General features: G+C 48.2%; 1 protein-coding gene across 1 annotated transcript in view; it reads right to left on the bottom strand.

The window, feature by feature from the left end:
• Positions 1-23,003, bottom strand: part of LOC146863402 (C-type lectin domain family 4 member K-like) — a 483,702-nt gene that overhangs the window by 255,445 nt on the left and 205,254 nt on the right. Inside the window, exon 4 of the mRNA XM_085642828.1 lies at positions 10,316-10,423. Within this exon, the coding sequence (XP_085498954.1) occupies positions 10,316-10,423 (108 nt within the window). The remainder of the gene's footprint in view (positions 1-10,315; positions 10,424-23,003) is intronic.

The following is a 23,003-nucleotide window of genomic DNA, read 5'->3' as shown; positions in this document are numbered from 1 at the left end:
CTGTCTCCGTCGGTTCATGAGGCAGCGACTCAGCCGCCTACCCCCTTTGAAGCCTTTCTCTCCCGCACTTCCACTATGCGGGGGGCTATCTCTTTCATCTATAGCCATCTCCTGGCTACGGCTGTCTCGCCTAGGCCACGGTATATGGGCCAGTGGGAGGGCATTGTTGGGCGCGACATCACGGATGAGGAGTGGTCCCACCTGTGGCGGGACCTGGCCAGATATAATCACTCGTTGGATCTTCGGGAGGCACATGTTAAAACTATGATGGATTGGTACCTCCCCCCTGCCAAGCTCCATCGTATTTTCCCTAGCTCCTCAGATAGATGTTGGCGGGGCTGTGGTTTATTGGGGGACTTCCGCCATATTTGGTGGGACTGCCCGGTTATCCGCCCCTATTGGGAAGAGATTTTGTCCCATATTAAGGACATCCTGGGGAACCCGATCCTGACCTCCCTGGAGCATGTGCTGTTGGGTCTTCGAGACCCGCTTTTAGAACATCAGACGCGAGCGGACAAAAAGATCTTCTGGCTCTGCATAGGTGCGGCTAAAATCACTCTGGCGGCGGCCTGGAAAAAGAGGGAGGCCCCAGCGATCTCATTGTGGCATGCGAGGTTGTGGAAATCATTGAGCATGGAACGCATGGCGGACATATTTCTGGGGGACTTCAAAAATTGTGTTTTCCGCTGGGGGCCGTTGGTGCGCTTCCTTTCCCGGGGGCTCCCAGCTGCTGTGTGCCCGCCGTCGATCCGAGCCCTCCATCTGTTCCAAGTGTGATTTTCGTTGAAAGCCTGCTGTAGTGTGGTTGTGTGCTGCCACCACTGGAGGGGGTGGGGGGGGGGGGGGTGGTGGTTAGGAATGGGGGAAGTTCTTCTGGTTTTCTTTTTCGTTTTGTTGGCATATAGTGACAGTCCTCAACGACAAGAGGGGAGAACTTACAATTATGGGATTGGCTGGTCCGTCCCCGGTAACTTGCATACTGTTGATTGCTCTGGGTGGGTGACCTTCACACGCCTGTACAGCCTCTGAGCTGGCGCCCTAGACTTGGTCCCTCTTCATCTCCTTTAGATTGTAGCCCAGCTGGGCCGGACAACAGGACTATTACTAATCATAGCGACCCCCCTCCCTTTGTGCATCTCCCCTGCGTGGGAATTGTGGCGGGAGTGCCGCATGTTTTCTCTTTCTTTCTGTTTCTACCTTACTGAAAAATAAAAACACCTTTGACAAAAAAAAGAACAAGGAAACAACATCAATAAAAGTAACAACAACGAAGCAACAACCACAAAACAACATAATTAAATGTAACAACAACAACGACGAAAAAACATCAATAAAAGTAACAACAGCGAAACAACATCAGTAAACGTAACAACAACAACGAAAAAACATCAATAAAAGTAACAACAACAATGAAAGAGCAACAAAAAAAACAACCACACAACACCGATAACGACACAAAAACACCATTGCATGAGTCACAGTTGCGTTCAACCATCTGTTCAGATCTGGACATAGGTACACATATTAGAGAAAATTGCAGTTTGTGGCTCTTACAGCCTTAATGAATTGACGAAAAGATTCAACCACATAACCCCAGTCATAAAATGGTTTCACTGGCTCCCCCTGGTGGCCAGAATATAATTCAAAACGACCCGCCTGACATTCAAAGACGTTCGTGCTCCTGTATCCCACTGCCTTGCAAACAAACTGAAATTCTCGAGAGAACCCATGACCCTAAAGAACAAATGTATAATAAGATTAGAAATACCCAAAATTCAAAACAAACTAGGAAGTATCTTAATGCTTTTCTGCACGTGTCACAGCCATCTGGAACTAAATTCCATAAGCTTTGCAGGTTCTTTCCCCTCTAGAGCATGCTGTCAACAACTCAGATGCCTCCTTATAGACACTTCTCTTACACTCCCACGTGTCGAAAGTGCTCCCTTCCCCATTCACTCTTGGCAGAAGGAAATCTCTATCTCAAGAGTGGCAAAGATAGGAGGAAATCCCACGAAGTATCAAGATTGTTGATGTTCCCAAACTTTGCAAGGAAACCCAGCCCTGAAACGACAACTCCTTGCCCTTTGAGCATGATCACTCGTGTGCAATGTGATTCCATATGCATTGTGCTGTAAAATTGCATGAGTAAAAAGGGTTTATGAGTACAAAGTCAACTTCAGTGAATGCCTTGCACTAATAAAGCAAGCCATGTACTGTATATATGTAAGTCTAACTTGCATGCACTTTGAATCAAACTCAGTAAGTTAACTTCAAGTATCGAAATAATAGAAAACTCCAAATAAAATTTTAATTAAATAGATCCCAAATGTATAGATATGTGCAAGTACCACACAAGCTGATGAAAAAGAAGACGGGGGACTAAACCCAAAGGATGAATCCCCTTAGAGGAAAGGCTACTGAATTCTACACGAGCAAAGGGGCCATGTCTGGCACTTACTGTATTGAGTAACAAGTCCAAATGGTTAATCCGATGTACTAAAGGGAAAGATATATTGGTGGACTAAATGAGGCGACTTGAGAAGAAGCATTCGCCAGCTCGAGGGAGATGTCAATCAGAATGAACTTAAAATCCTCAGTACATTCACTAACGCTTGTCCGCAAAAACAATAATTGTCTCAGAGGATATATATATATATATTCACTTAAAAAAACATAGGTTTCACACATGTTATAGTTAGCTGGACATTTCACTCGTAAAAAACCATTGAAATTCCCCCGTTATAGTTAGTTCAGATAACTATGACTCGCGCGCCCGCAATCCACTGCTCATGCACATATTACATCACATATTACATCACTCATGACATGGTCAGTGGCATCACTCATGACATCATCCTTGTGATAGAGTGGCGGTCGCGCGAGTTATAGTTATCTGAACTAACTATAACGGGGGAATTTCAATGGTTTTTTACGAGTGAAATGTCCAGCTAACTATAACATGTGTGAAACCTATGGTTTTTTAAGTGAATTTGCAAGGTTTTTTAAATGCTAATTCCTAACTATAACGTGTGTGAAACCTATGGTTTTTAAGTGAATTTGTAAGGTTTTTTAAATGCTAAGTTATGTATGTTTTATTATATTTTTTATATATAATATTTTTTTTTTTAAGGTTTTTCACCGTGCGCGCACAGTGGGCGCACCCCGCGATTTTTTGAAAAAAAAAAATAAAATGTGTTTTTCACCCTTCGGGGTCCTTCAGGGACCCCCTGACAAAGGCTAGGGGGTCAGGAACTCTCTACCCTGCCCCCTTTTCACGTTCTCCACCTTTCTTTTTCACTGTCACACGCAAAACACACAAAATGGCGGCCGTCACTTCCTGATTTTGACCGATTCGAACGTTGACTGACATGAAACCACCAATCAGAATTACACTCACGCACGGCACCGTGCGCGCACGGTGCGTGCACGGTGCACGCACAGTGCGCGCCTATAGATATTTATGTACTTTTAACTGCAATTTTCTCAGGAACTACTGAACACATTGACTCCATATATGCAAAAGGCACATCCCTGACCTGAGGACTACCTCTTTGCCAAATTTCAAGTAATTCTGTTCAGCCGTTCGGTCTGTACCTTCGACTAAAGGTCCTATGGGAAAATGCATGGGGAAAACGCGTTTTGGGACCCCTCTTTTTTCCTCAGCCCCCGCTTGACGAATCACCCCGAGACTTTCAGGGTAGGAGCTGAGCGGAGCGCCCCATTAGTTTTGAAAATTTCGCAAGGATTCGTCAACCGGCGCCAAAGTTATTCAAAATAGAATTTTCAGATTTCCTATGGAAACACGGTCCTAACTATAACTATCTACTGGCGACCGCCAGTAGATAATATATATATATATATACATACACGCACACACACAAGTTGGTCCTTACAGTGCTGTAAATGGATGGTAGAGGATTTAGAAGGACTACTGGAAATTAAACAAGGGCTTGACAAGGCAAACGTTATTCATGATCCGGGGGCATGCAGTGCTGAGAGAGAGAGAGAGAGGGAGACAAACCATGGGGAAGCCCAACACACCAATAATAGTGAACTGCCATTGGGGCGTGGAGCAGTGTTTTGAGGTCTAGAGAGGTGTATATATAATGGTAGGGGATGCATCACACATTTCGCAAGATATGGTCCTCATGTAGAGAGCATGAGGACAAGACCTTGTCCTGAAACATTCCAGCCTGCTCAATATTAGCTCAGGCTCTGTGATATAGAAAAAGCAGCTCTATCGAAGTAAGTATTTATGTATGTTTAGAAGCTATATGATGATTGGCTTGATGTTTACATGGATCAGCCATAGGTGATAGGGGATGTGCATGCCTCACCTTATCGATTGGCAAACGCAAGCATGTACTATGATCATTTACTGCATATCGTAGTCTTGTGATGATCTGGCCCGCTCCAAATCGGTAAACCAAGCATGCAACCTAGGAGTGACCTGTAATGGCCATCGCTCCTTCTCCCTGCAGACACATTCACCTGTGGCAACTGAAAGGGAGCCTGCCGCTGTACAATCTCAGACCCGAAATGCACTGGGCTCGTTAAATGATTGCATTACAGATCATGATGTCATGAAGCATGACCTTTGAAATATGAATAATATGAAATCAATGATTTAAACAGATGAAATTGGATTAAAGTGTTTTATGTGAATAGAAGGCAACATATAAATTGAGGAGAAACTAATCAGTTTCAACGTGTAAGTGCACCGACCAGCCAGGGACTGTGATCCCAAACCTGACATTCCGGACCCTGTTACAAAGCTCCCAGAAAATGGCCTTAAACATCACTGTGGTCATAGGCCACTTGGATTACAGCAATTGCCTAAATGCAAGCCTCCCCCACATATCCCTCACTAAAGTCCCAATACAAAATTACGATGTTGACTTTTTATTAATTAAAACACCATGCTCATCTTCTGTACTCGGGTCTCCTCTCTGACTCCCAGTGAGAGAGAGAAAGGGGTCTATTTAAAATCCTCTGTCTTATCCAGTGAGCAGAACACAGCCTACTCTCAAACTATGGGGCTTATCTACAAGCCCCTTGCGCCACTTTTGCGTCACTTACCCATGTTAAAAGTGAGGCAAACGTGGCGCAAGGGGTTTGTACATCTGCCCCAATATTTCTAGCCTTTTTGCCCCGTCAACTGAACCGGAGTTCCAGGTCAGCTAACAAAGGCAGCCGCCACCCACAAACTGAGGTACAAAAGCTCCCTGGTGTAAGCTTGTACCCTGTCTTAAGGTCGCCTTTGGAACTAGGAATGTCATTGCGCTCTGGATTCCATTCAGTGAGCTGGAACTCCAGGGATGTCCATGGGAGTCTGACGGGCTGAGAGATCGCTACGCCTGACTTGTAAGGAAAGAACTTCAGTAAACAAACCTTTTACTTACCCCTGATTGTGACGTTCTTCAAGAGTGCGTGGGGTGCAAGAATTGACCACACGGATGGGATGATATACTGTGCCCTCATAATCACCATGTCATCACACATACAATTCCTCCGAGTCCTCAAGGTACGGTCTGACCAAGAGTGCCGCGGAACTCTGCCTCCTACTACCCAACACAATCAAACGTTTCACCTCCTTCATTGTGGAATCAGATTCCACTTCCGTCATCCACTCTTGCACGTTTATTGCATGTGCACCCCAACATCCATTACTTCCTGCAATGATGCCACCACACCTTCACTTTCCCTTGCCAGAATGGCAGGACCATCCACCTCCCGCCAGTCCAACGACAGCATCGGCAAGCAGTCCGCTGGACAGTTCCTCCATGGGTGCAAGACTCCCTTCTCTGTCAGCCAGCCCTCGCCCTCTAGACCGCGCTACCCTCCACCAGAGATGGAAGACCTACAGTTGAGAATATCCTTGAAGATAAGCCCTTCACTCAGGCATTAGGATAATCTTTTTATCCTATTGGCAAAGAACCACAGCCTCATTCTAGTCCTACTGGTCAGATTCCTAAAACCGGTCAGCCCTTTACCTCCAGGCACAGGAACGCTTCATGAACTAGCTAGACTTTTACACCAATAGGAAATTGTAGGACATCAAGATGGAAGACGGATCTGTGAGGAAAGCGCCTGTGGTGAGCGGCAAGACACTTCGGGCGCTTGAATTCTAACTCACCTTTCTTTGAAAGGTAGTTAAGAAACATCACTTACAATGAGACCCTACTTGGCAAAGTGGGGGTCATGTTATTACCAGCTGTATAATGTTGGTTATGCATTACTGCTAGCGGGAAACACATACGCAATGATGGATCGCATGGTATAATTTTAACCAGCTTAGCCACATGTTGCTGGGGTACAAATTCACTAAACTGGCCACTCTGCTACTTGGCTCTTTCTTAGCACTCCCTCTTGCGACTCTCCTTTCCCCCCACAGAATATTTTATCAAACAGTCTTTTATTAAACATCTCATGATCATTGTTACGTCATCCGTTGTGTTATCAACATCATAAATCAACAACTGGATGCATGATACACACCATTAGCATACCGCTCTCATGGGGAGGGGGGGGGACCACTGTGGGCTGGAGGCTAAATCCTGCTACCGACTGTCCAATCCGGGCCCTTGTCCAGGGGGCAGGTGCTGTGCCCACTTTGCCACCCCTTCCTTTTCCAGGGGGGGCTTGCCTTCTCAACGACTCACGGGGAGACCATGTACTACCTTCTTCCTGTTACTGAGATTATTGTGACTCTGTTTTGGCGACTGCAACTACGCTGTGCCCATGTTCCCCTCTCATCAGTTTTAGGCATGGGTGTGTCTCAGTTTGTTGCTGTGATTGTGTCCCTGACCCTTACATTGTCTAGGAAAATTGGCATCGAGTGCCATTCTTCCTTCCTTCTGTCGCCCTTCAGCAGTGCTTAATTTGAGCCTGTGCTCAGCACCAGCACCTAATTGTCAATTGCCCTGAACACCTTCAGGAATGCACTGAAGACCTGGCTGTTCGATTGAACCACCAATCATTTTGCTGGCCAGATTTTATCTATTTTATTTACTGTTTAAAACCATTGCATCGAGGCATACATTCTCTCACAGTAGGTTGTCCTGTGTCTTTCCAATCTTTCCAGAGGTGCTTGTAGTTTTCTACATTCCATGTATTCATATGTTTTCTTGATGTGAATTCTTCATTCCACACGATGCGCATTCATTCGTGTGCCGTGGGTCCAGTCTGCCGAAATCTGCAGGGCCCAGCATATAACGCTCTGGTGTATTCCCCCCCGGGGAGCTGCCACCTAACCATGGCAAATCCAGGATCGTTTGGTTGACCGTAGATCCCGTGATTGATAGCCGCAAGCTGGGATGCCCAGTAATATTTCTTTAGGTCGGGCAACCCTATTCTCCATCATATCAATTGAGAGGCCCTCGATTTCTCTGAAATAGGACGCTGGGACCGGATCCATTGTGCTTTGGAGTGCATACAAGATCCGAGGTAGAGCCATCATTTTAAAAAGCACTGCTCTACCTAGCATGGAGAGCGGAAGGGATTTCCAGTGAGCGACGTCATTTCTAAGTCTCAATAAGGAAGGGTTCAGATTGCTGGTGTAACGGAGCTTCGAGTCTAATGTTATGTAGATACCGAGGTTTCTAAAACCATCAAGAGCAATTTGGATCGGGCAAGTACTTGGAATGGCCGGCGGGTCGCCCCGGAGGACATTTAGCACCGATTTGGACCAGTTTATCGCAAAGCCAGAGTAACTGCCGAAGATTGCCAGCACGTACAGAAGGCAGATCAATGACCCTCTCGGGTTGGTGAGCTAGAATAGAATATCATCCGCGTACAGGGAGATCTTATCTTCCCACTCCAATTACCACCGCATTCCACGTATAGACCGATCCTGCCTGCCCCCCGCCGCAAACGGCTCCAGGGCCAGTGCAAAAAGAAGCGGGGACAGGGGACAACCTTGTCGGGCGCTCCTGCTCAGGTGGAAATCGTGGGACTTGCGATTATTTACCACCACCCGGGCCATCGGTTCAGAATACAGGAGACGTATCCAGCCCGTGAATTTCGGACCGAAGACCATTTTGTCCGATACTGCAAACAGATAGGGCCACTCGACCATGTCAAACGCCATTGTGGCGTCTAATGATACTAGGGCTGCTGGCTCCATGATCGTAGGGGTCCTACCCAGCACCCCATGCAAGCGACGTAAATTGAGGGCCGTATTACGATGAGGCATAAAGCCCGATTGATCCGGGTGGATTAGGGTGGTGATGACTTTTGCCAGCAATTTCGCAAGGACTTTGGGCTGCACATTCAGCAACGATATGGGCCTACAGGACACGCAGCTGGTTCTGGGTTTGCCCTCTTTATATATGACCACTATATTGGCTAATCGTTGGTCATATGGCAGCTACACCTTCTCCTTGCTTTCCTCGAACATGGAACAGATGTATGGGGCCAGCTTATTAGACCTCAATTTATAGAGTTCGATGGGAATACCGTTGGGTCCTGAAGCTTTCCCCGAATGTACGTCTCTGATGGCCTGGTCCACTACATTGTCCGTCAGTGGGGATTCCAAATAATCTCGGTTTTCGCCCGATAACGTGGGTAACTTAATATCCCTAATCATCTCCCTGTTTTCTACTTCAGTGAACCTCCCTGATGTACCGTACACCACACGATAGTGATCTGGAGTCTCCCCCCTGTACCTCGGGCACCAGTCTCGACCCCCACTCCCTTCTATCCAGCCAAGCAATCAGTTTTCCCGCTTTATGTAGTAGATTCTACCCTGAACCTCTCTACTCTGCGCCTTGGTTCTATCCCTGGTGATGCAATTGAACTCTTCCTGCCGTAACTTCAAAAGGTGAAGGCCCTCAGGGGTTACCGCTCGGGCCATCTCCTCTTCCGATTTTAATACGTCCTCTTCTGCTCTTTCAAGTTCAGCTTCTCGTTCCCTCTTTTTCCCTGCAATCAAGGAGAGGGTCTCTCCTCGAATAACAGTTTTGTATGCCTCCCACAGGGTCTGCGCTGAATCCACCGTACCCTGATTTTTCTGGAAGTATCTATCAGTGGCTGTGGCGATGTTCTTCCTTGTAGTGGGGTCTTTCAAGTACCATGGGTTAATGGGGGCTACCCTACCGGCGTTTACCTGGTCAAATTCCATCTTGAGCCATCTTGTACCTCCCGGAGAGAACTCTGGCAATTGTTATTTCAAATATAAGTAAAAAAAATTTTGGGGTATGTGTTATTTTTCTTTCTTTCTTTTTTCTGTGTGTACATTTACTACAAAAATACATACATACATATGTAATTATCTGTACATTAAATTGCTTCAACTTTTTAGCTAGTACACTGTTAATTTCTTTAAAGAAAAAATTAGAATCGACCTAAAAAGGAAAGCACGAGGTAAAAAGTTTTAATTTCACTTCCTTGCGCCTCCCTCACACCACCCAAAGGGTGGCGTTAGGTTCTGACGCATTCCCAGGTTTACGATTGCTCGTAAATCTGGGAATGTGTCAGGTTCCATAAGTGTTGCATGGGAAAACCCACAGCAAAACCCACGTAATGCCCCTTTCACACACTTTTCTGCGTGAAAGGTGCACAAATCTTAAGGCCATTCAAAGCCACGTAAAGTGGCTTTACATGGCCATATAAATATGTGATGGCAGCAGGGCAGAATGTTTTGGATAGACTCCATAGGCTTCAAAATGCAGCAATCCGGGTTCCGAAAAAGATGAAAAATTGTGAACCATTTTCTTAAGCTAAGCATGATCTACATTGGCTACTCATCAAAAAGGGAATTGCATTTAAGGCGCTCTGTACAGTTAACAAATAACTTGACCATACAGACCCTGCTCTGCTTGGACACAAACTCAGGTGGTGCACCCCAAACAGACCCTTATGATCAGCTTCAGCTAACAGAGTGTCTGTTCCAACTATCTGCAAAGATTCCTGGGTACGTAGAAGTTTTTCTTCTGCAACCACTCGCCTTTGAAATTAAATGCCAGACCATTTAAGGAATACCCCCAACCATCAGGCTTTTAGGAAGTCACTGAAAACCTGGCTGTTTACTTCTCTCTGTTAATCTTCTTATCTCTCGTTCCAGTCCTTGCACTTCAGGTAGCGCCAAGACGCCTTTGGCATATGTAGCACTTTATAAATCTAATCAAATCTGACGTTCCTTATTCAGCATTTGTCCAATTGTCACCAGAAGCACAGCAACTTTTTCTAGTTACATATACATATATATATATATATGTTTCTCAAAAGAAGTATGCAGCAGTGCTCATGCATCAAGTACATCATTAAACAAACCACAAAACCTCACCCATGTCACCAGGTAGACTAGTTTACTTACCTGGCAGATCCTTTACTGACTCTGATGAGGATGTATCAGCCTTTAGTAGATCTTGCATTCTTTTCACTGCGTTGCTAATCCCCTTCAGATAGTTCTGTGTTTTCAAATCTATTATGACACAAAATCCAGACATGCCATTAACAATTTATTTATTTATTTAAAACGGAGAAAGTACATGCAACTAAAGATAACGGAAAGATCTTTGCTGGAAAATTGCCGCTCAGTTCGAGGCTTTTGCGGCTGCTAATATACTACCACAATGACACGTGCACAATTGTCAAACTCTTTTCTGAAGGTTGGTTAAACCTGTTCCCACAAAAAGTGGACTGCCACTTACTTCTAAAATGGAAATTCTGCTGCTTCCCGAACCAGGAATTGTAAGCTTATGTGCGCTAACACAGGAGACAAAAGATGGCCTTAATGGCAGACATTTCTGATTGAGAGGACATTGGGAGAAAGTTTTGGGAAACAAACCAACAAAGGGGCATATTAACAAGGGTTTTATCTCTGCTTTTTTGGCTTTAAAAGCCAAAGAAGCAGAGATAAAAATATCGCCCTATCAACAACAGGGTGCTAACATGCAAAATCGCATGTTAGCACCCTTTTTAGGTCTCGCCTGAGACAGCGCTTTAGCGCTGCTCTCGCGAGAGCTTTTGTAGATGGGGGATCTGGAAGTGCAAACGAGTGCTTTCAGGCCTCCAAATACAGTGCATGTGCGCTGGGCGCGCGCACCATTTGGCAGCGTGCACACCGTTTGCTTTCACTTTCGCGGGCCGAACGGCCGCTTTGATGTGATCGCGATCACTTTCACACAGTGCATGTGCGCCGGGCGTGCACCATTTGGCAGCCTGCGTGTACATTTCGCGGGCGCTTTGATGTTCTCAGTGAGCCGCGCGGCCACTGCGAACATCAAAGCGCCCGTGAAATGTACACGCCATTTGCCACCCCCTCCCTTATCCCACTTCCTGCTTGTTGTTGAAGGGCAGCGAAACCCATACGTGCCTTGTTTATTTACTGTATTTCGGAGCTCGGCGCCCGCTTCAGGCACACCGCGCTCCGTTAATTTACTTATTTGCCTGGAGGCTCCCCCTCCGCTGCTCTTTGCCTCGGGCTGTGCCGTGCTTAAGATCCGCTCTCGTGTCTGTTTTTCTTTGCTCCCCCATGCGCTCGTGCCATTTTCTTGTTTTTATTTTCGAAGCACCATGCATGCTTTCACTTTCACAATGCCAGACCGCGCACACCACTGGCGAGGCCCTGCCCTTGAGCAGTAATGGCGCCCGCTTCATGTTAACATAAGGTGCCATGTCTGCTTTAGTGTGAAACAAGCCTGGTATGGTTGCTTTACCATAGAGCCGTGATGCATTGTGTAGTTGCCCCAAGCATGTCTGCTCTTCATGCACTTTTTCTTCGCGTCTCTTGCCAGCTGGAGCCTGCCCAAAGCACGGGCTTGTGTTACACTCCCTTCCCTGTAAAGGCAGCCAGACCACTTCCTAATTACAAGTCCAGCATTTGATTAGCAGACACCGTAGCGGGCTACCCTGGACAAGGCGAAGGACCTGCACATGCATGAGGCGCAAACCCAGTCATTAAGCAGCCTCTCTTCTTTCACTCGGTACAAAGGCGAGGCGCTATAATCCCTTGGGCAGGGCAGCGGACTTGCCTGTAAACTACTCCCTGCCCAGGAACACACAGGCATAGCATTGCAAATGCGTCCTTGTTGCTCCTGATCCGGGCAGCTAATTTCATGCAGCGCTTTTAAACTGCAAATGTCATGTTCTCACCCGGAGATTGGGCCTCCGAGCTTCAGCTGTAGGCATGAAAACTGTGTCAAGCGCAGGCTTCCTCACGGCACATGTGATGCAGCTGTATATAGTACCCATCGAAAGCCAGGCTTCGTCACTGCAGATGGGTGCCTGCTGCATGCCCCCGTCTGCAAACAGCTAATTTCAGATAGTGGTGCTTTCGTTTCATATGGGTATCTGCTGTAAGTACACCGCCAGTCTCAAGCTGCACACTAGCCAATTTTGTGAGACCAAAAATAGGATTTGTCAGGTTTTAAAACTACTAACTGGCATATGGATGAAATCACTGAAAATTACACTTGTTGGTCAGAGGATGACGTAATATGAATTCACTCTGTGTTTTTATTTAACTCCATATCTCTGGCCAAAACTTCCCCAAAAACAGAAACGGGGAGAGACTGTGGAGTAACGGCCAGAGCTGCCGGTTTTTAAGATGGGCATCGACTCAACATCTTGTGATTCTGTGCAAATTACTTAATCTACCCTTGCCTACCAAACATTAATGTGTACTTGTTTATTTTGAAACTGCGTCCCAGGACGCAAGAAATCGCCATGGCCTATACATAAAGCTCGGCGGCGTTCCTGGCTTTTGAGAAAGAGCGGGTGGCAGAGAAGTAACAGGACTCTGTCTTTTATTCTTGCCCAGAGAAGACAAGGACGTCCGCCATCTTCGTCAGACACACCCGAAGGTAGGCTCTCAATATGCAGGTTATGTCACCAGGAACCAATATTCACACTTTGTTTAGTCTGCGATTTAATTTTCATTAAGGCTTGCAGTTGTGTTAAGGTAATTTCATTACCCGGCCCCTGACCGTGCAAAATGCGATGCAGCGCGCGCTACGAAATTCGTTTGATTTATTTAATTGTTTACTTACCTCCAATTATCCATATTCCGGTTTTTAGTACCCCCCTCCCCCGCCCCGCCTTTCTGCCCCACGGAACTCCCTCCACGGGCCGCGGCTGCCGCAGACACGGAAGAGGAGAAAATCTCTCTGTACGCGGATGATATCCTGTTAAAAATCACCTACCCTGAGACGACGATTCCTGTTTTATTTGATCACCGAATATGGGCAACACTCAGGGTACAAAATCAATTGGAATAAGTCCACAATCTATTGTCCGTCTAGCGCACCCCTAGACTATCCCCTACCTGGAGAATTGCTAGTGGTGTCGAGGGGTTTTAAGTATCTAGGTATTTTTGTTACGCCCCATGGGGAGGTGTACAGACGAGAAAACCTGGACGTCGTCCTGGGCAACTTTAAGGCTGATATTGAGAGATGGAGGTATATTCCTCTCACCCTGATGGGTCGAGCTGCTCTTTTTAAAATGATCACCCTGCCACAACTCTTGTATGCCCTCCAAAACAAATACCATCTTCTGCCTAGGGCTATTTTGACTGAGATCGATGGCAAAATTAGATCTCTAGTATGGCAGGATGGACACCCCAGAATCGCACTACAGACGCTGAGGCGCAACCCGTACAATGGAGGTATTGCACTCCCCGATATAGAGGCTTATTATTGGGCATCCCACTTGATCTCCATAAACTAATGGATGTACAAACATAGAGACCACCCCATATACAGTCTTGAAAGGGAGACAATGCATTCCCACACACACCTATATTATCTGTATGGGGGAAAGGGCAGTTCACGCCTGCTACCGGCGACCCAAGTGACACTGTTGGCGTGGAAGAGGGCTAGCAAGACCCTGGGTTGGACAAAACGGATTACGCAGTCCACACCGCTTTGGGAGGGGACTTGACTTAAAGAAATACGTAAGCTCACTGGGTTTGGGACCTGGGATCCCCTTGGAAACTCCACGATAGGGGACATAATTGAAAAAGGCCCTATTTAAAACATGGCCTAAATTTAAGCAAGAATACAAAATGGCAGACTCTCAATTCTTTAAATGCGCTCAATTGTGACACGCGTGGCGGGTGGAGAACATCCTTATGAGCAACTCCCGGAATACGCTCCCCTGGAAGGTAGGCTCCTACAGGAGGAACTTATTGGTAAAGTGGTCTCCTTCACATATAAAACTATCAAAAACAATCTACCTGGCGGATTGCTAGGTCTATGAACAAGATGGGAGAGGGACGTGGGGTCCCTAGAGGATATCTATTGGGAGGTGGCATTGATGCATCCCAGGGAGGTGGCTATAAAGGCCCGACTTCAATTAATTCAATTCAAAATATCGCACTGCACATATTATGATACAGAAAGACTCCATAGGATGGGGAGAGCAGAGTCGCTGCTATGTCTGGTGTGCAAGATCACTAACAGTGATTTCTATCACACGATCCGGGCCTGCCCCGCACTGAGGCCATACTAGACGCAGGTAATTGGCTTATTGGGTACGGTCTTGGGGGTAACGTTGCCAATGGAACACAAATTTGTGCTCCTGGGGATCCCTAGCGAAGTGGATGTAGCTAGGACTCAGTTGATCTTTGCCTCTTTGGGACTGGTGGTGGCCAAAGGGGACATAGCCAGAAAGTGGGGGCTGGCTGACAGACCGTCCATACAGGAATGGACTAAGGGGATGGACTGATACATGACGGCCGAGCAAGTCACATACCGTAGTATGGGTTGCCCGAGGAAATTTCACAAGATCTGGGACCCCTGGAGGAAATACTTTAGGCTGGACAGAGGGAGCGACACGCAGCAAGTCTGCCGGTCACACGACACAGGGGACTTCGACAGAGACCTGAGTCTATAAAGTTTCACAAGACTATCCCACTAACTTACCGACAACTGTCTCTTGGTCCAAGACACAGTCCCCTCATTATGGGGGCAACTGCCTTTGGTATGCACTGCTTTTCAATGGATCACTGGGTGGGATGGGGAGATGGGCCCAACGACAATGACTATATTTGCAACGATTTGCGCTCTACTTCTGTTACTGTACCATGTATGACTTCCTTAGTGATGATTGCTCAGTTATAAAAAATAAAAAATATATTTATTAGAAAAAAAAAAGAGTGTCACATCGTCTAAGTAACCAACGTTAGAAAATGACTCCAATCGCAATAAAATAGTATATGAACAATAGGTCCCAGTGTGCATACTCAACATTAAATCAGCATGGCAGATAATTAATAGTTTGCGCCTGGGGGACAGGCTCAAGATAGAGACCACAATAATCGGCCCATCGCTTCCATATTTTCGGGTGTTTCCGAGGACATCTACGTGCCTTGAAAATCGGGATAACCAGCCCCATGGAGAAATCAAGACCACGCTTCCAGGCCCCAACTGAGGGTGGAGAAGCAGCCTACCACGTCATGGCAATGTGGCGGTTAGCTAAGGTAATCCCTAAGAATAGCAAGTGCCTTTTGTATCTATTACCTCCGATCTCATTGGTAATGTGAAGCATAGTTAGGCGCGGAGACCGTGGCACTTCACACCCCAAGACCTCAGAGAGGCATGCCAGCACCCCATGCCGGAAGCGCGATAGGACGATACAGTCCCATACCTTATGAAGAAAAGAGCCCTCAGCTGACCCGCAGCGCAGGCACGAGGGAGATGCGATCATCCCAGTGTGCCAGAGTCTGCAGCAGGTAAAGAATGCCTTATGGAGGTATTTGAATTGTATAAGGCAAAGACGCGCTGCGATGGCTGCGCCGCGCGGGAATTCAAGATCCGCCACCCAATCGTCCTCGTCGAGAGGACCCAGATTGTCCTGCCAAGCCTCCCTAGCCCTGTGGAGTGTATTGTGACTATTGGTAACTAATGTGTGGTATAGCGCTATCATTTTGTGTGCGCCCATCTTGCCCAAAATAAAACACCTTGGCCTAAATGGGGTTAAAATCGGAGATGGTGTCTTGACGCATAATGTAAGGGGAGAAGGCATGTCAAAATTGGAGGTAATTATAAAATTGGGAATGGGGCATTTCGAAGTCGGCTTGTAGTTGTTGGAATGACTTGAGGGTCTGGCCCCGGAGGATATCGCCAACCATTGAGTTTCCAATAGTGTCCCAGCCCGCAAACCACCAAAGTTCAAGCAGTTGCGGTAGGAGGGCATTACGCCAGAGAGGAGTCTCCTTGGTAAGTCTGCCCCACCACCCGATCCTGCGCAGAGCCTGCTGCCAGATCTAGAGAGTAGAATTAGGTGCAGGGATTTAGAGTCCATTAGCCAACGTTCGAGCGCATAGGCAGGGTAGCGCTGGTCGTTGTACCACCAGTTGTTTAAGACGAGGAGGTGGGACGCTGCGTGGTAGGTCTGGATGCCCAGGTTCACGAGACCCCCAGAGCATGTGGATTGGAAGCACGTTCAAAAAGCGACCCGCACAGAGCCCCCCCAGAGGAAGTGGCTGAGAGCTGAGTTCAGTTGCCAAAACCATGTGTGTGGTATTGGGTAGGAATAGTTTTGGAGTTGGTAGAGTAGATAAGGTAGCAAGACAATTATAAAGATGGCCGATCTCCCGAAGAGCGTCAGGGGCAGATGTGAACAGGAACCTACATGATGTCTAATCTGAGGCAGAACAGGGACCAGATTTTTAGACCAGGAATTAGGTTGAGACAATGATAGGAACACCCCAAGATACTTAAAGCCATCAGGCACGAACGTCACCTGTTACGTCCAAGTTCCGAGCTGATCGCTCCCTCACAGAGGCCGTAGATAAGACTTGTGGGCGTTTATATAGAGGCCGGAGTTTTGGCCAAAGATTTCCATTATTCGAAGCAGGCGGGCCAGATCAATTCGGACGTGTGAAAAAGAATAGCATGTCATCAGCATTTAGTGCTATACGGTTGGACACCTTGCGTGACCACTCAAAGCCATAGACCTGGCAAGTGGCTCCTTGGCAAGTGCGAACAAATAGGGAGATGGAGGGCAGCCCTGTCTAGTGCCTCTCCCAACATGAAAAGGACGCAAAATGGAGTTGATGATTGCACCGAGGCGTGATGCCTGTGTATAAGAGGCAAATGTACTTAAGAAGTCTAGGGCCAATGTTTAAGCGGTCAAGGAGCGAAAAAAGATAGGTCCAGCTAAGGGAATCAAAGCCCTTATTCATATCCGCAAGCAAGAGCGCAGCTGGCTCATCAAGCCAGTCCACAGAGGCAACCGCATTATGTGCACGCCGAATATTATGTTGAGTAGCGGGATTGGGCATGAAGTCCACCTGATCAGGATGAACTAGTGTAGTGATATGAGGAACCATGCGGTTAGCAATGATTTTGGCAAGAAATGTGGCCTCTACATTAAGAAGAGAAATCAGTCTGTATGAGGCCTGCAGCTCAGGGGGTCGGCCCGGCTTTGGAAAAACCACTATCTCAGCGTGACGCCAGTCAGCCGGGAGGCGACCATCATCCACCGCAGCCTGAAGGGCTGTCAAATAGCGCGGTGATATTTGGGATGAGTACTTCTTGAAAAACTCACACGGAAATCTGCTTGGGCCCGGTGATTTACCCGAGCGCATACCCGAAAGGGCACTCTGGACCTCTTCCACGTTAATCGGGGAATCCAGATCGTCCCGCTTGTCATCTGATAGAGAATGCGTGGGCAGATTGGCCAGAAATCGGTCGATAGTGGTCGCAGGCAGAGTCTCCCGCAGGGTGTATAGATTCGCATAGTAGTCAGCAAAGCTAGTAGCGATGCTAGCTGGGTCAGTAAGGACCTGGCCCGCCAGTCCTCTTATCCCGGGAGGGACACAGGGCGGAGCGTCTGCTAGCACAGGTGGTGTAAAAGGGTGCTGGATTTGTCCCCCCATTGATAGGTGTGGCTACGCGTGGCTAGCCAGTACAGTTTGGCCTCGTCTAGTAAGTGATGGCGTAAAGATGTTGAACGATGGGGAGCTGGCGATGAGCTACCATGCAGTCGGCCTCTCTACTCCTACGCTCTACACTTCCGAGTGGACCAGCTTCTCTCTGCGCTGCCTACATGGCCCACTGCAGAAAGCAATGTCTACCCCCCTCAGGGTTGGTTTCATGGCCTCCCAGAGGGTCCTAGAGGAGGCCACATTGCCGATGTTATGTGCGAAATATTCAGTAAGGGTAGTACACATCTGTTGATGGTATGAATCATCCTGCAGAAACCATGTTGAGAGGCACCAGCAGGGCGGGGAGCGAGAAGGGCCCAGCTGCACTACCAGTGTAATTGGAGAATGGTCTGACAAGCGTCTGGACACGATCTCAGCATTCTCAATCTTCTGGACGTGTGGGGCAGATGTAAATATATAGTCAAGGCATGAGAAGGAGTTGTGTGTGGTCAAAAATTATGTGTATTCATTTGCAGCAGGGTGTAGTTGCCGCCAGGTATCAACCCATCCCAATCCCTGGGCTAGCGTGTGTAGTTTCAGCTCACGCGTCCCAGTCAGTAGCCCTGTACTACGCCATCTGTCCAGCGAAGGACACATAACATCATTCCAGTCACACGCGGCTAACAGCAGGCCTGGCGGAAGCTCAGCCCAGAGGGGATATATCCGTTCCACCAAGGATGACGACAGAGGAGGGGGGTATACACACAGACTCACCATAAAGCGTGCCAGACACCACTATAAATCTGCCCTGGGGATCGGACCAAGAACGGTCATGGACAAATGGCATCCTGCGATGGATCAATATCGCCACACCCTGGGATCGCCTAGTGAAACCAGAGTGAAAGGTCTGAGCGAGGGCAAAGTGCGCCAGGCAGAGCATTTAATTGCCTAGCAAGTGTGTTTCCTGCAGCATGAGGATGTCTGTATTGTACCGCCTAGCCTGACGGAGTACAGCCCCTACTTTAACCTTGTCCAGTAGGCCACGGACGTTCCAGCTAATGATGGTTAATCGCCTAGCCTGAGTGATCATCATGTCGGGTAGACATCATATAGATGGACCAGTGAATGGGAATTAGAATGTGCATGGAGTCTAAGCAGGGAGGTAGAGAACAGTGTGACACTAACAAATAACAAACAGTCCCCTAAAACCCCAACCCTCCCCCTGCCGCCCCCCAATACCTCAATAACGTTGAAGCATCTGTCGTGGTATGGCGATTGTCTGCTCCCATCTAATGGATCCCAACAAACCATAACACGTACATTGAGGCTACTTGAGTCTTGCCAAAATGTACAAAACTACGCAGCCCAATTCAAATTGCCATCAAGAGGAATGTATCCTGTCTATGATTTGCAAATGTTCATTCATGTCAGGGGCCGGGAATGCCGACCATCCGTTGCGTGCCTACGAAAGCCACTGCTGGGCTGGGATCTTCGTCTCGAGCGCGACTGGCGCTGCTGTCTTCCAGTGAGTCTGGGCATGTTCCGGTCAGAGCCCACAGATGTAGCGTCTGAATCCATTCCAGAAGGGGTATTGGTCTTCCGTTTAACTTTTTCGTCTGTCCAGTTGAAGGCCTCTTCCGGGGAGTCAAAGAAGTAAGTCTGAGATTTGAATGAGACACGCAGACAGACCAGAAATAGTAAGGAATACTGAATTTTCAGGCCACGCAGACGGGCTTTGGCCTCAGTGAACGACTGTCGGCGCTGCTGTACCAGTTTGGTATAGTGAGGGAAGATCATGATGAGCTTAGAGGCATAGGTGAGAAATCCCTTGAGCCGAGCTTGTTGGACAATCCTATCATGGTCCCTATAGTTGAGGAAGCAGGCGATTAGTGGACGAGGACAAGCCCCCGGGGGTGGTTTTTGCTGCAGAACACGATGCACCCTTTCGATGATAAAGCAAGGGGACAAGGATTCAGCAGGGAGCCATTCCATGAGCCATTTGGTCAAGAAGGCTATGGCGCCATTGGACTCGCATCCCTCAGGAAAACCCACAAAGCGGAGGTTGTTCCATCGAGCTCGGCCTTCTGAGTCCTCCACCCTAGCTGCCAGGCCACCCGTCAGCGACTCCAAGTTTGAATTTTGTTTCTGGAGGGTGGTAATGACATCCTCCGTCAGGGAGATTCGCCTTTCTGTTTCGGTGATCCGCTGCACGTATTACGGAGGTCCTGCCGAAGGAGCATGATGTCTGACCCCACAGCGCGGATTTTAGCTTCCATTACATCTCGAGATTGCGTGATATCCGCCAAGAGTGCAGCATTATCAGGGATAGCAGTCACAGCGGAGTCCGGGCCGAGTAATTTGGGCGATGGCCCCAGTATACTTGTCCATGGTAGACTGTTTGAAAGTGGCTCCAGTGGGCTTGTCTTTAGCCATTGTGAAAGATGCTGGGGAAGGTCAGCCCAATGTGAAGGTCAGATGTAGGGGAGAGAGCAGTGCAGCCTCAATCGTAGGGACACACCACTGGTCAGCTGGGAGCGATCACCAGGGAAGGGCCCGACACCCACAAGCCGCACCAGTACCTAGCCTGGCCGCCTCTGCAGGTGGTGACCCCCCAGCCCCCTAAAGGGCAGACCCGGGCAATGATGTTGTCCAATGACATGGAAAGCCACACACCATGTAGAGAGGGCACCTCCCAGGTTGGTGCGACACTGCAGACAATATCCCAGACTCCTTGATATATGGCAAAAGTGAGCGGGGGCCAGATCACTCACCAGGACATCGGCAAAGGGAAGGAGGCCTCACGGACATACCACATGAGCAGGCCCCACAGGGGGGCGTGGGCGAACTGGCCAGCGAAGACCAGGAGGAGCCATTTGCCGCGAGGAGCGCAGCCACCACCTAAGCCCTAGGCCACCAGATGCGCAGTGTCGAGATGGATAAATAGGGAGGCAGCAGTCCGCATCCACTAGGCTCCGTCATGAGCAGGAGAAGAGGGGGGCTGGGAGCCTCACGTCTGTGTCCCTCTGCGATTTCCCTAGCCACACAGAAAACCACGAGGGTGAGTCCAGGAGCACAGGGGTGTATTCTGGATGCAGGAAGAAAGGTGACTCCATCTCGGTCCGTTTTGAAATACAGCGTCGCAGGCACTCACAGCAGGGATCTTGGGGGAGCAGCAGAGCAAGTGGTCTGATCGGCAGTCCACAAAATGGCCGAGCAGTCCGTCCACAGCCGCCGGTGGTGCACTCCCCAGAAGAATGGCACCACAAAGCTTGGGGGTGAAGGGCAGCCTCAGGCGCACCCAGACGACGTCCGGATGGGCTCCAGCAGGCAGGCAGAGCACACAACCTCCCACAGCCCGTGGCAGCAGGTTCGCCACGCCGAGGGCACAACACATCTAGTGCGACTCCCGGGCCTAGCCACACCAGCAAATACTGCTGTTCCCCAGCGGGAGGAGGCACCTGGTGCAGGTGCTGCAGATGCCCCGTCGGCTCGCTGTGGCTCATGGAGGGTCGATATGAAGACAGCGGCGGTAAGATGGCAGGATTTATGAAGGATTAGTGGTGGGCTACGGGAGCAATTTTAGAGCGCGTCCGCCATGTCGGACCACCTGGCCACGCCCCCAGACAAAGGACATCTGGTGGGAGATCTGCAATCTGCAAAGCAAAAGGTAGGTAGGAGGCTGGGAAGCCAAACTAGTCTTAAAAGAGGAAATAACAAGACAGGACACAGGCTCACCCCCACTTTGTGCACCCTCAGCCAGACAGGATCCCCAGTAATTGAATTAGCAGAGGAGCTGGAAGGAGAGTGTTAGGGAAACTTAGCCATGCCAGTTAGATCCTAACCTCTAGGAGAGAGTTCCTTTATTTTTGATTTTAAAGCAATAGTGCTTTCTGGGACAATAATATGCCACACTTTGGAGGATGCTGTCGTACCTGAGGGTGGCACCCTGCACCCTATTGGTCAAGGTTGCCCCCGCTCGCCACCACAGGAGCACAGGTAAATATGGGAGAGCTGCCTCCCAACTCATATCCCTGCCTGAAAGAAGAAGGGCAGACCTGTTGGCACCAAGAGGATTGCACTCCTTATTACTGCACCTGCTGCACACTGTGGAATTACAGCTCTAATGATTTTGCCTGTCTTGCTTTGAAAGTGAAGGAGTGGACTCCCTGAAAGCAACAGGTTAAAGAGCTCCACCTGAAACATCTCCAACAAGAACAAACCAGCTGACCACCTTCAGCTGGACTTTAAAAGTATTTGGCCAGGTGCATTATGGGAAACGTAGTCCCAACATACCAACATAACATGGAGCAACTCAGAGGTTCTGGAACCTTGAATTGGTGTTGTGGATACTTTGGAACCACAGAAGGACCTTCTAGAAGAAGATCCAGACATGTAGAGAATTTTTGTCAAAAAGCTCCATAAGGTGACCGACCCATAGCCTAGAGTCAAACCGGCGACTATGAACCACGACCTGTCCTGTGATTCAGGTATGCCCCTCTGAAACTCTGGAGCTTTGCATCATCAATAAGGTTTCCAGGAGTTGGCCGGGGCATCACACTGAGCCAAACCTACACAGTCTAACCCTGTAGTGAGGACTGCAGGCATTGCTAAATTAGCGTAAGTTAGTTGATGCTTGGCAGCCATTTTGCCGCTTTTGCACGTGTTACTACATGGCTCTGTTCTTGTAACTACTCTGCTTGCGCTTTTGCACATGAGAACTGTCTCCCTTTCACACATCTCGCTGTACACTGTGCTCTTCGTCTGCACAGTGTGTTCAAGGTCGAAAAACAATGTATGCTATTGATTCACTTTGGTCAGTCCCACGCCCATAGACATAACATAGAACACAGCTGCACTACTGAAACTCGGGTGCTTTTAATATGGCATTGTATGAGTGTAGAGGCACTTGGAGAAAATCATTCTAACGAAGAAGAGCTGTGTTTGTCTGGGGATGTAAATCCTTGCATCTAAACTTGGAGGTATGGGGTCCCCCTGACAAAGCCTAGAGGTCTTCTATAATTATAATAAACTAGCTCTTAACACGGGGGTGGTAAGGCGCTGTAGTCCTGTTTCTACTGTCATTATAATATGGTTTCCCCTTTTGTGCTTTATGGAATTGTAACATTGCTGATTATATTGTTCTAATGCATTTTGCTGCTAGTATTAGCTTGTGTACTGCATTATAGAGCAC

The sequence above is a fragment of the Triturus cristatus genome, chromosome 2_2 (assembly GCF_964204655.1).
Source record: "Triturus cristatus chromosome 2_2, aTriCri1.1, whole genome shotgun sequence".
Lineage (NCBI taxonomy): Eukaryota > Metazoa > Chordata > Amphibia > Caudata > Salamandridae > Triturus > Triturus cristatus.
The sequence above is the reverse complement of the archived record's forward strand: the minus strand, read 5'-3'. Positions and strand labels throughout refer to the sequence as shown.